The sequence below is a fragment of the Oculina patagonica genome, chromosome 2, assembly GCF_052425735.1.
Source record: "Oculina patagonica isolate OP01 chromosome 2, crgOcupat, whole genome shotgun sequence".
Taxonomy (NCBI): domain Eukaryota; kingdom Metazoa; phylum Cnidaria; class Anthozoa; order Scleractinia; family Oculinidae; genus Oculina; species Oculina patagonica.
The window spans coordinates 13,863,801-13,877,004 of NC_135759.1; the positions used below are offsets into that span (position 1 = coordinate 13,863,801).

The following is a 13,204-nucleotide window of genomic DNA, read 5'->3' on the forward strand; positions in this document are numbered from 1 at the left end:
ACCCTCATAACGACAAGGAGAAATTCCCCCGACGTACCGCCGCTCGTCTTCTCATATCTGTGAACTGCTTTCTGGGTTTCTTTTGCCTCAAATTTTTAAATTTTTAAAACAAAATGTAACAAAATAGGGGCATAATGCAACAAAGTGTTTCATTTTTGCTAAGCAACCAGGCAAAATATAACTAGATTCCAGGCCTTAACCGCGCTATCTGTGCAAAAAGTTGCACGGTTCGGGTGTTTACACGAGTCCGTACGAAATATGGAACCGTGCCGGTCAAAAATTTGACCTGCTTTTTTCAGGTCCCAAACTTGCACACTTAGCCGTTCAAAAATTGGTCCAGTTCCGCCGGTCCCGTGTAAACGCAAGGTGGAACCGTGCAAGTTTTTGTCCGTGCAAAAATTTGTCCGGACCCGTGTAAACGGGGCCTCAGTTGTATCTCAATTTAGTTGTATATTAATTACAAAGCCTAGTTAATCACTGGAAATCAATGTCTTCCAAATTAACTTCCCTTTTATCGGGTTCCGCTCGAAATGATAAGTCGATCTGATGTCATTTAACAAACAAAATTTTACAAATTTTATTAAAAGAGACTATCGACAAATAGTTAATGATAAAAAAATTACATGGAAAAGCAAACGGAAACGCTTCTGAAATACAAGTCCGAAGGAATTTGTACCTCAGAAGGGAAGTGTAGTGTGCCTTTCTATACTTTCCACAGTATAAAATTAATGTTTGCGATCTTTATTACTAACATTACTGAAATAACCTCTTACCTTTATGAGACACGCCTGCAGGGAATCATGGAAGTTGTATTCAGCGTTGTCAATTTTTGCACATGTTTTGCTGAATACAACTACCATGATTCCCTGCATGCGCATGTTATAGAGGGAAATAACCATTGCAAATGAAATGCCTTTTGCCTAGGCTCTTACCGATAGTGCTAGCACTTTTTTTGGCACTATTTCGCTTCGCGGGCATTTTTTTTTTACATTTTATCCCAAAAAGCACTGCTAGCATTATTTGGGATTTTCAACTGATTATTTGTCTAATTTTGTGTTAAAAAGCACAATCTGACTTTATTTTTGGCGTCAAAAAATGCATTATGCCCTCATTTTAGTCAAAGGAGCCGAGGAGGCCTGGGGAATAGGTTTGATACGTCAGTGGTTGCCTTCCATTCTCGTCCCCATAGCCCTTTCGTTTCTCTTAGCCGGCTGGGCCTTGGCACGAGAAAACAAAGAGCTCTGGGGACACAGGATTTCCAGTCCTAGATTCTAGGACTTCCGGTCTTCATGTATGCAGTCATGACGTTTCAAAAGAATGTATGAGAGAGTCGTTACGTTTTCGACTTCCGTTTAAGAATTCTTTGTTCCAAACAGCCAATCAAAAAAATACGAATTAATTCAAAAATCCTATGTCCCCAGAGCCCTCCGTTTTCTCGTGCCAGGCCGGCTAAGAGAAACGAAAGGGCTAAGGGAAAGAGAATGGTTGCATTCTAGAAAGCCAGTCCATCACACTCTTTTCAAGATGACGTCATCCACGTTGTCATCGAGGAACAATGGAAGTAAGCCAGCCAAGGCAGAGATAGCTCGAGAGCGTACTCTGACATCAAACATTGATCGTTACATTTTATTGTTAAAAAATGTTACTGAAAATCTGAAAAATGTAATATTCTAAGATAAAAAAATCGGAAAAAAGTGAACATTTTCATCTTACCCTCGAGCACTTTTTTAAAAAAATAGCATTATTTTAGCACTTTTTTTGGCAAAAAACGAGCACTTCTTTTAGCATTTAATGCTTTTTTACGAGCACTTTTGGTAAGAGCCTACTTTTGCCTAATGCTCGGATTCGGACAGGTATTTGAGTCCTGTGATATCAACTTCCCGGATAAACGTGCATAAACGCGACACGCCGCGTTGTTGTACTTACCATCACACCCGAACGCCTCGACTCTCATACACATGTCCCCACTCCAGGCTACTGGGTGAAACCGCAAAGCCACAGCTAAAACGGGGGGCTCAATTTGGTGTTTTATCGCTGTCCCGCGATCGTTGTTTGCATCAAAGATCTTCGGAAAAGAGGAAAGGGAAAAACTGAAGTTATTCCCATTCGCTTTTTTCACGATCCCATAACACATTTTGTTTACCCCCCAAAACTTTTTGCATAAACATTGTTTTCAATTTCTCTTGGAACGATTGTACGTCATTGCAAATCCCAAGAGAAATTGAAAACAACGCTTGTGCAATGTTTTTTTTTTTTTTTTTTTTTTGGGGGGGGGGGGGGTACACAAGGTGTATTATGGGAAAAGTGAAAACAGCGAATATAATAATGTTCTTAAAACCGACCCCCACAGTGTCTGAACATTGTTTTGGAGAGAAGAAAATTATTCGCCCATACAATAATCAGCATGTACCAAAATTACTCGTTAGTTGAAAAGAAGTGTCGTTCACCTTTATATACCTCTAGCCCGGCCACAATGAGTTGATGTTTGTAAATGAAATTCATTTTTTTATTTTCCTAATTCTCAGTGCTCGGCATAGTTTCGCGGTTTCTTGCTTGACCATTCCATTCCGTACAAACTGTATGACACTTGTCTGCCTTATCTAGCGAAAACTATATGGGCATAAAGTTAAATGGATCTATTAATGGAAAAGCTGACTACTATATAATTCCCTATATATAATATACAAAATCAAACTATTCTTATCCCTTCAGAACGATCTTATGTTGCGACCCACGTTCCAAGTAGGCCAGGTACTCTCTCTCACCTTGGCTGTGTCGAGGTCTTCAAAAAATTCCCATTTCCCGCCATCCGAGCTGTACGAAAGCTTATACTTGGTCACCCACTCATCGTAGTTGTGACTTCCCTGACTGGCAACCGCGGTAATTCGTCTCAGTTTTGGTCCTAAATCAACCTACAGGCAAACAAAAATAGATAAAAGTGATCGTTAGATTCCATTATCTTGGATACAATAGGTTAAAACGGAGGCTTAGACATAGACATAAGACATAGACATAATTTATTTATACACGAAGAGATTAGGAGCCGTAGCTCGTTAAAACGCTCTCGTGAAATGAAAAAGGTTTAAAAATTACAAATAAAAGACGGTTAAAAAGGTAAAAAGTGTATATGTACAAAATTGTGATTATGACATGATCTGGACAAAAGCACTATTTTAAAGCGTTTTCAGCTTGATTATCTCAGCTCATATCACTGAATTCACTGGCTTGTGTGCTGGTACTTTTTTGTAGGTGTAAGTCGAGAACAACATTAAGAGTGTCGTACAAATAACTTAAGAAACGTTTTCTTGAAGTTACACAATGCTAACCTATCCTTACTTGGATATATTGATTGTTATCAGACACAACTGAGCACCAGCTTCGTCGTGATTCGTTTTTCAACCGGCCATACCATGGATCACTTCTGCCAGGTTGCCAGGTTGTGGCAAAAAACGAGTCATCTGAGATTTGATTGGTAGAGAGTCCTAAAGGGTCCGAACAATTTGCAATATTTCCTGTTTTTGGAAGAAATTAAGTGAATAGCCTCATAAGAATACTGCATGGCTACAATCAGTTCTTGACCACAATTTATTATAACATCAAGCTAAAAAGAACCCAGAATCAAACACACTTCTAGTTTCAGTTACGATTTGTAATTTCGCAAAAAAAGCTTGAAAAAAAAAATAAAAGAAATCATAGCACAAGTGTTAATACGTAAAATTTCCTGACAATTCGCGAATACAAAAAACCCACCCAAAACATTTGTCGGTTTTAAGGGAAATCAAAGTTGGAGGGTCATAATGGTAATAACGTATTATGTCATTGATGATAATTTGACCGGAAGTTAAAAGAAATTATTTTGCCAATGAAACAACACTAAAATTCTGTGAATCGCTTTACGTGCAAGGAGAATTAATATTTCGAACTAATAGCTGTAAGTGATATGAATTTAAACTTACCCTGAGCAGCGATGGGAAACATGCTGGTCTAAAACAAAATAAGTAACAATGACAATGTTTCAGTGAATATACTAATCTGCAGATTCAAAGAACCGAGGGAGAAATATAGTTTGACAAAAAATTGGTAATATTAAATAACCTAAAAGTATTTACTGCTGACGTTTTAAAACAAACACAACAATGGAAGTATTCATTACAATTGAGACATTTATATTGTCATTGTTACGGAACGCCTTTGGATCCAAATGACAAGATTATGTGTTAACAGAGTAGCATGGATGTCGGCATTCAACAATGAAATCTACTGATTCAGCCGTTTTATAAATGAAATATTTTATCTGACCTCACTGTGCTTTGGCATGATGAGGAGTGCGGTTCGATTATTAATTGTATTGAATGCCTCCTGATGTTAGATTTAATTAACAGTGGAGGTATGAGTGTACCGTAAGAACTGAAACCCTTCTTTGGCAATGAAAATACAAAAAAATTATAAAATATGGTAATTTTTTGGGACAATTGAGTTAACTCAGTACCTAAAACAAAGTATAGTCGATTTTTCTTTTATTATGCTAACGTACATGGTATTTGGTAGAGAACCGTCTGGTCGAATTATTTCGTGTATTTATCTATCTAAACTGGTGAAGCATAATGAGTAAAACGGATTCCAAATGCCTACAAAGAAAAGAACCGACACATCTTAAAATGTGACGCTAATAATTGCCCCCTTAACAGAATATTCTGGCGTATATTCTTAGCAAAAATAGAAAACGTTTTAAAGATTACCTTCTTTTTTTCCTTTTTTTATTAAAAATGTTAACGCGGTTGGGAAATAAACAAATTAAAATACTTACCCAGGCTATTAGAAACGGATATAGAACATTCAGCAATTCCATCTTTCCAAGTTTCAACAAATTCTTTAACGTAAAATAATATTCAGTTTTGAAGATTGACCGATTGAAGACGCGTTAACTTCGTACAATTTGACCCAACTTCAGTGGACATTTTTGATGCGGCTGTGTGGTATGCAGAGTGAGACAGTGCAAAAGAATTGTTTCACTCATGTTGAAAGCTAAGCTTTAAATTAATTATTTCTTTAAGTTTATTTTTCTTTCTAAGAATTGATTAATAAAGAAAAGGCATAACAAATAAAACCATAAAAAGACTGCTGGAATCTATTTCGTAAAGATCGCAGTTTGAAGTTAAATTACTTTAATACTCTGATCATAAAAGTATCGTTGTTTTATATACCATAGCCTCACCTTTAAAAATTACGGGTAAAGTAGTAAAAAAAAAACACTTGATCTAATCCAAAATAAAAACTTCAGATTGATAATGGCTTTCCCTTCTTTAAATTATTGAAGATTTTTTTTTAAAAGTTAGAAACATTTCAAGCTGTGTTGGTTAATAATGCACAAGTATAGGCGATAAGCGATGAACTAGATTATTTTTAGTCACTTATTTAACAGAAAAATAACATTTCTGAAAGGGGAAAAAGACAAAAGTTACAGATGTTGTAATGAGAATGTAACGTAATAAGGTTGGAATCAGTTAAATCAGTACTTGACAAAGCTTCATCGCTATTCAGACTCGGCTGAATGGAATTTGCATGCGCACAACTGAGTGTTAATAAACAACGGTGCGAAACCATAGAATTAAAGCTACGATATAGAAAGACGTTTTGCATTATTTATTCAACGAATAATATTTGGTTGGGATCGAGGCAATATCGGGATGGTCGTTCACTGCATCTACGTCTAGAAATGAATGCTAGTGTCATTTAATAATTATTTGACTGGGTTAGCTGACATTTTCACAGAACCTCACGTTTGACCGAATTCTGTGTAATTTGGTGAACTTTTGTCCATGAGGACACTTTGTGATGCCTATCATAAAGAACGAGAACGTGTGTCTCATTAGCCTTCAATCCTGGTCATATGGGTCTTTCATGGCAATCTTTTCATTACTTGTTGCCTTTTTATTAATTTTCCAATGAGGGGTTTAAACGCCAAACTTTTCATGAGCCGAACTTACTGCAAATACTTATAAGCTATTGGTTTTTTCTCATTGTCATTAGGTTCGACTTACGATATTGTCTTCTCTCTAGTGTTTGCCCCTGGCGGGCCTTCAGTGGCAAACAGAAACAGAAACCATTATGGCGGCTACTCGAGGCTACCGTGAATAACTGAAGGCCTCTCGAGCACAGAGTACACTTATTCTCTTTAATCTGACCGCATTCTCTACTGGGATAGACTCGAGCGAGGATGAAATGTTTCACCAACATTTCTTCAAGAGTTCGCAAACTAAGTTGTTGCTGCATACATAAATATATCCGTAACCATCTGCTTGTACTTATTTTTAATCGGGCGGGGGCCTGGGCCCGATTCATAATCTGTGTCAGATTTTTTTGTTTTGTCGGTAAATCGTTCCAGAACCTCGCGGCGCGCGGCCCAGCCGATCCCTTGGTCACGGTCACGCAAGTTTTCATGTCTACTAGCGGATCACCCGTTAAATTCACTCCCTGGAAGCTGTGTTACAAAATCAATCCCGTCCGGCAGGGTTAAAGTCTTGACTTGGAGCGAAAAATCTTACTTTCTTGTCCATGTCCAAATTATTATTGTGAACGCAATACCAATTAATAAATTCCACGGCTCAGACACGCACAATTTTTACGGCTTCAAAACTTTCGAAATTCAAATATTTTTCGAAACATTTATTGGTCTTATCTTGAAAAAAAAAATCAATCTGAAACATTTTTTTGGAGATTCTTACGTTTGTCTCAGAGCGAGTACTAAATATTCAAATTGTGAAACTGCTATTTTCGTAGGAAACACTACGTCATTCACGCAATTTTGGGCTCATCCTCGGTGTAAGAACCTGAGAAACTCACCGGTGACGTAAAAAACAAGAACGAACAAAGCAACACAGAGCGTCAAAAACAATACAGAGCAGAAAAACAAAAGCGCCAAAACAAAGAAAAATATCACAGGTTCTTACACCGAGGTAAAGCCGGAAATTGCAAGCGTCACTGTTTTCCGCAGTGCACTTTTTTCAGCCAGACTCCACTTTAAAGAAATTTTATTGAGAAAGAACTGTTTTATTGAAGCGTTTGACTTAGAGCGAAAACAAAACGTCGTATTACGTACCTCCGGAATGCACAGAATACCGTAAAATAACGCAAGATTTAATATTTAATAGCGATCAGCCGATCACTCGCGTTTAACATGAACACTCTGTTCTTTGAAATGTATAATTTTTTACAAGACGAGAGGGCTGAATATAATCACATAGCGAAAACAAAGACCGCTTGGACATGTCCAAGCTATTTAAAACTTCCACTACGTCAGACCCATGTCACGCGATCTCTCGCTTGTAGCTATAAATAATCATTCACCTATTTTCTGTTTGAATACTCTGCGCTCTGTTTGTGTGAAATATTTATTGTTGTGTTACTCAAGCGTTTGGCTCGGAGCGAGTACAAGTCGTACAATTTACCCGGAACGCGTTAATTATTGCAAAACAACGACTTATTTTCTGGATATCCCAATTTTTGTTTTGAGTTTACGGTATTTTGAGAATCGAAACGTTATCGAAACGTAAGTTGCAAGCTCAGCAAGAATGTGTCAAAGCACGGGATACACGTCATCGCGCCAGGGGAATTACCAAAAGCTTGTCGGAAGACGCTAAACGGAGAAACACAATGGGATGGCCTTAGTCTACTCTTTATTTTGGCGTGATTTGGCTTTCTTTAAATGAACTGGTTCGGGTTATTTTATTGAACATTCGGAACAAAATAAGTATTTGCATGCGTAAGCAGGCATTTTTCCGGCTAGGCATGTGGTTTTAAAAAGCAAAAGATTATTGCGAATGCCAATAAGTACACGGCTAGTTTCCGCAAACTTCACAATTTATTTCTCTAATAGTATTTTCCTGATCACACCCGATTTCGCTCTCTCATAGAATGAACAATAGTTAGCTCGGTTTTCCCTTATCACTGACGCGCGACACACCCTAATACCTAGACAGTGAGGCCTGATTACATGGTTCTATTGTCTACATCAAAATCACGAGAAATCAAAACATTACATAACCTGATAACGTAAATCTCTTATCGTACTATATGTCACGCAATACAACTGAAAATATCGCAACACACTCCCCTATTTGTTTCCGTCACGGTAGCAAATACAATTCTAGTGAAGTTGTTTTCTTTTCTCGCTAAAACCTAGTAGATTGAAATCAGTGTTCAAATAATAAGTGTTCCTCTTTGAAAATAAACTCGATTAAATGTTCAAATAAACAATGTTCCTTTTACTAGTCGTTCTGCTCTCGTTCAGCAATGTCAGCGACCCGCAGTCTGGCAGCTACTGCAGCATCTCGCCTTGGTCTGAAGACACACGCCTCTGGATTCAGTGGAGGTCTCGGCACTTCAGTCTTGAGACCTGTCACAGGACAGCTCCAGTGGATACAACTGCTGCACTGCTCGCTCTAAATAGCTCTTTCCTGCTCGAAGCTTCACAGCTCTCACAACACCATCACGTCCCACAATGAGCTCCTCCACTATTCCAAGCTTCCACTTGTTCCTGTCTTTGTTGTCGTCCTTGATTATACACACATCTCCCCTTTCAACTCCACAGGGCGAGTCTTTACGGGTTACGGTGTGACGCTCTCGCAGCCCACGTAGGTACTCTTTGGTCCAACGGTTCCACATCACATCTTTACACTTGCCCAGGTATTTCGCACGCCGTCTCAGTTCTGGACTTTCTCCGTGATGTGCCTCCCTCTCCGGTAAGATATTTGGTTGGCAGAAAAGCATTGAATTCGGTGTTAGAACTGGCAATTGAGCGTCGTCTTCCACATAGGACAGTGGCCGACCGTTCAGTGAAACTTCCACATCCAGAAAGACTTCTTTCAACTCATCAAAGGTTAGGTAGGCGTTGCCAATAGTTTTCCTCATTGCTGTTTTGACTAGCCCTACCATGCGCTCGAACTGGCCTCCCCACCAAGGGGCTCTGCTAAGGTTGAACTTCCATGTAATTTGATGGCTTGCAAGGTAATCATTTAGCTTCTCGTCGTTCTGAACTTGTTTAATCCATGCTGCAGCTCCAATGAAAGTACTGCCATTGTCGGAATAGATCGTACTTGGTCTGCCACGCCTTGCTACCAATCCCTTTAGGCTTAGAAGGAATTCACTGGTCTCCAAGCTTTTCGCCAGGTCAAGGTGCAGTGCTCTCGTCAAACTGCAGGCATTCAGGATAAGATAGGCTTTTCCTTCGCGCTTTTCAGTAGCTTTAAACTTGATTGGGCCAGCATAGTCGACCCCCACAACTTGAAATGGAGTGGAACCTTCGGTTCGATCTCGCGGCAGTAGTCCAGGAGGTGGTACGGCGAGGGCTGTGGCCTGGAATCGTTAACATCCGGGGCATTTTTTCACAATGCGCTTCACTAGTCGTCTTAGACGTGGGACCCAGTGCTCTTCTCGTACTTTGGTCATTGTCAACTGCGTCTCTCCGTGTAGAGTAGATTTGTGAGCTTCTTCAACGAACTTCTCTGTGTAGACTGCTGTATCTGGAAGATACACTGGGTAGACGCCCTGTATCCGTCCCCGGCATTCAAGGAGTTGCTGGTCGTTTAACTGTAAGTTAAGTTGCAAGCGGTCGTTCTCATAATTCTCTGACTTCACACCTTCCTGCTGCGCTCTCTTCTCCCAGAATCTTCTTTGAACTTTTAGTTCTTCGGTGGTTAGTGGCCCTGTTTTCCTTTCACGAGGTGGGCTTCTGGAGTTATGGACAAATCTCGCGACCCATCCGCCGATGCGCAGCACGCGCCAGAGACCATACTTGTTTAGAACTGCGTCAAATCTATCCACCTCTTGGTTGGTGACGAGCTTAAATATCTCTCGTACCGTCTTTGCTTCTGCCAGGGTTTCAGCGGTAGCGGTTGTTGTAATATCGACTGGCCAAGCACTTGGTTGAGAGAGCCATTTCGGACCACGCCACCAGAGATTGTCGTCTTGCGCTACAGGTCCTCCACGACTCCCCAGGTCCGCTGGATTCTCTTTGGTGGGTACATGTCTCCAGGTAATCCAATCTTTCTCTTGAATTTTGTGCACCCGGTTGTGCACAAACTGTTTGTAATCTCCTCCTCCTCGAATCCTGTGGAGCGCAACCGTACTGTCGAACCAACAGTAAACTTGGTCGACCGGATATCCTTCGAGGGCTTCCTTAACGTAAGTGGCCAAATTTGTTGCCATGTGGCAGGCGACCAGCTCTAGGCGTGGTATGGTGAGGCCCTGTTTGGCCAATCGCGATTTAGCTGCCACAATTCCTTGTGTGACGCCTGATGGTTGTGAAACGACAGTGAACGCTGTTGCTGCCACGCCCAGACCACTTGCATCTCCAAAGACATGTAGGGATATGCTGTTAATTGGTTCCCGATACTGAACCAGGGCCCTCGCAAATGTGATTCTCTCCGGTGATCTCGATTCCCATTTGGCCCACTTGTCGGCTAGGTGAGAAGGCAATTGTTCATCCCATCCGATTCTAAGGTTGCAGGCGTCGCGATAAAGCAGCTTTCCACACAGTGTGAATGGAGACGCCAATCCGAGTGGATCATAAATCCGCGCTACTTTGGCCAATATTCCCCTCTTGGTGTTGTCGGCTTTCTCAGGCGGTACAGTGATGCTCAGCAAACCTCTCAGCTTATCCCATTTTAGGCCAAGCAGTGAACTCTCTCCCCCTGGCGAGGTGCCCAGTTGCTGTTTAGCGAACGTCTGGTCTGCGGTCTGATCGGTTTCAGTGGATTCTAATTCAGCAACGTTTGAATGCTATTTATGAAGCTCGAAGGCGGCGTCAGCAAAGATTTCGGTGGCTGCATTTTTCATCTCCCTTGCTTTGGATACTGTTGTTCCTCCACTAATTAGGTCATCCACGTACAGATTCTTCTTAATCTCGCGTACTATTTCAGGCTGCTTGAGGCTCCAGGTATCCAAATGTTGCTCAATGACCCCTCCCAACAAGAAGGGAGAGGGACCCAAACCGAACAGCGCCCTTGTAAAGCGGAGTGTCTCAACTTCTTTAGTCTCCATGTTCTTTAACCAGTGGAACCTGAGAGTATCTCTTTCTTCTGGTCGGATTCTGACTTGTAAGAATGCTTTCTTGATATCACCAGTGATGGAAACTGGATTGAAACGCCCTCGTATCAATACACTCCATAGTTGGTTTTGTAGCGGTGGACCAGTGTAAAGACATTCGTTAAGAGATGGCGCGCCGTCCCAGGCCCTTGCAGAGGCGTCATACACTATTCTCAGCTTTGTGCTTTCAGCGGTTTCTCGAACGACTCCCTTGTGTGGAATGTAAAATTCCCGTCCTTCGGCAGAGTTTGGGGCGCGCTCAACTATTCCCTCCGCCAACTGCTCCTGGATGACAGCATTGTAATCATCGATAGACCCATTCTTCTCAAGTTTCCGTACTAGGCTAGCGAGTCTGCGTAGGCTTCCTTCCTTGTTGTTTGGCAAAGGGGGATGATTTCCCTTCCACGGGAGACCGGTTTTGTACCACCCTTCTTCGTCCCTCCGCAGCTGCTCTTTAAACTCATCGTAAACTATACCCTGATCCCCTGAAGGCGAATCTGCCAACCCGAGTACGTCTAGCTTACAAAGTTCCTCGTAGTCAACTTTCGACGTTTGTGTGAGGAGCATACTGGTGGTGTCAATTTCTTTACCGGGTGAAGTGATGGTCCAGCCCAACTTTGTGTAGCTTGCTACAGGATCCCATTCTCTTCCCACGCGCTGAGGTTCGGTGGTGCTGATTCTGGGGCATTCACTGTTTCCTAGAATGATGTGCACAGGTAGGCGAGCTCTCTCGTCTTTGTCATCCATGGTCACACCCTTTAGATGAGGGTGTTTTTCTACGAGCTTCTTGTAGCGTGGGTTTTCTAACATCATAAGGTGTGGCTTCTCTACCTTTGTGACTTCTGCTTCCATCTCAAAATTTCCCTTCACTGAGTTAAGTTTGATTCTATAAACTTCCATCACCCGACTGCTCGCGCCCAACATCATCTCTATCTTGCGCAATCCAGAATGGTGAGGTTTAGCGCCAATTCTCTCAAGCAGTGCGGCCGAAGCGTACGAACTTCCTGCGCCAGAATCTAAAAGTGCACGACATTTAATTCCTGCAATTTCCACGACAACCACCGGGTACACCACAGGACCATCGCCAATTTGCGTAGCTGTCATCGAGTTGTCTGTGTTACCTCTGTCACAGATGGAGGTGTGGTGTTTTCTTTTACAAAACAAACACGTTTTCGTGCTCTTGCATTCCGTCGCCCTGTGATTGTCTCCGGCACAGTTAAAGCAGAGTCGTCTTTTCAAGAAAATCTTCCGTCTTTCGTCTGGATCGGGAACTTTGGTACATTCGTGTGGCCTGTGATCAGTGTCGTCGCAATAATAGCCAGCGTAGCTTGGCGTTCTAGTCTCTCGGGGAGAGCGAGAAATCGCCCGCGCGAGCAAATCGACGGCGGAAGGCAGAAGGAAAGAAAGAACGCCAGCCGCCAGACGCCTCTTAAACGGGAGAAATCTTTTAACGTAATTATGTAAATAATACCACAGGCGGCCCAGGCTCTCTCGGTAATTATATGGCTTACAGTTTATTGTAATTTAGGAACGAAAGATCTCAAATTCGTCCATTTATGGATCATATTTTTCGATCGCTTGAGTCAAACCGACAACGACCGTTGAGTCTGCCTTTTGGTCGAGGGTCGAGGGTCGAGGGTACATTGTCGAGGGTGAGGGTAGTATGTCGAGGGTAGGGTCGAGGGTAAATATTTTTCCAAAATTAATAAAAAATAAAAAAATAAATCGTATTTTCTAATTTTCGAATAAACACAGGGGACGAAAAATTAAAGTCGCCGTAAAAAAATGCGCATCAGTTAACACAATGCCGGCGTACAGAAAAAAAGATATGGTGACTGTACATTTCAACACAACTCCTTGTGAACCTAGCACAGACAATAGATACACATAACAAGCCATGTCTTTGTGAACATTCTTCGTGAACTAAGAACATCGTGTATGCCAGGTTTGAAGATTTCAGACTTTTTCTTTGCGTTTTTAGGAGCGAATAAAGGATTCTGTGGGCCGAGAATTGTGGGTAAATGTACTACTCGCCGTCTTTTTCATTACGTTGATACCTGAACAGGTCGACTTGTGAACATTTTCAGTGAAGTCGGATTTAATAAATGTGACCGGGTGA

The 13,204-nt window shown here is 41.5% G+C and overlaps 1 protein-coding gene and 1 pseudogene across 1 annotated transcript in view; both read right to left on the minus strand.

Annotated features, from left to right (window-relative positions):
* The window catches only part of LOC144643068 (uncharacterized), a 58,420-nt gene extending 53,425 nt beyond the window's left edge, over positions 1–4,995 (minus strand). The window contains exons 1-5 of the mRNA XM_078502208.1: positions 4,808–4,995; positions 3,957–3,984; positions 3,337–3,512; positions 2,766–2,912; positions 1,927–2,065 (exon numbers count right to left, since the gene is read on the minus strand). Of these exons, the coding sequence (XP_078358334.1) occupies positions 1,927–2,065; positions 2,766–2,912; positions 3,337–3,512; positions 3,957–3,984; positions 4,808–4,849 (532 nt within the window). The 5' untranslated portion in view covers positions 4,850–4,995. The remainder of the gene's footprint in view (positions 1–1,926; positions 2,066–2,765; positions 2,913–3,336; positions 3,513–3,956; positions 3,985–4,807) is intronic.
* Positions 4,996–7,821: 2,826 nt separating this feature from the next.
* Positions 7,822–12,193, minus strand: LOC144641796 (uncharacterized; annotated as a pseudogene).
* Between the last annotated feature and the right edge of the window lie 1,011 nt (positions 12,194–13,204).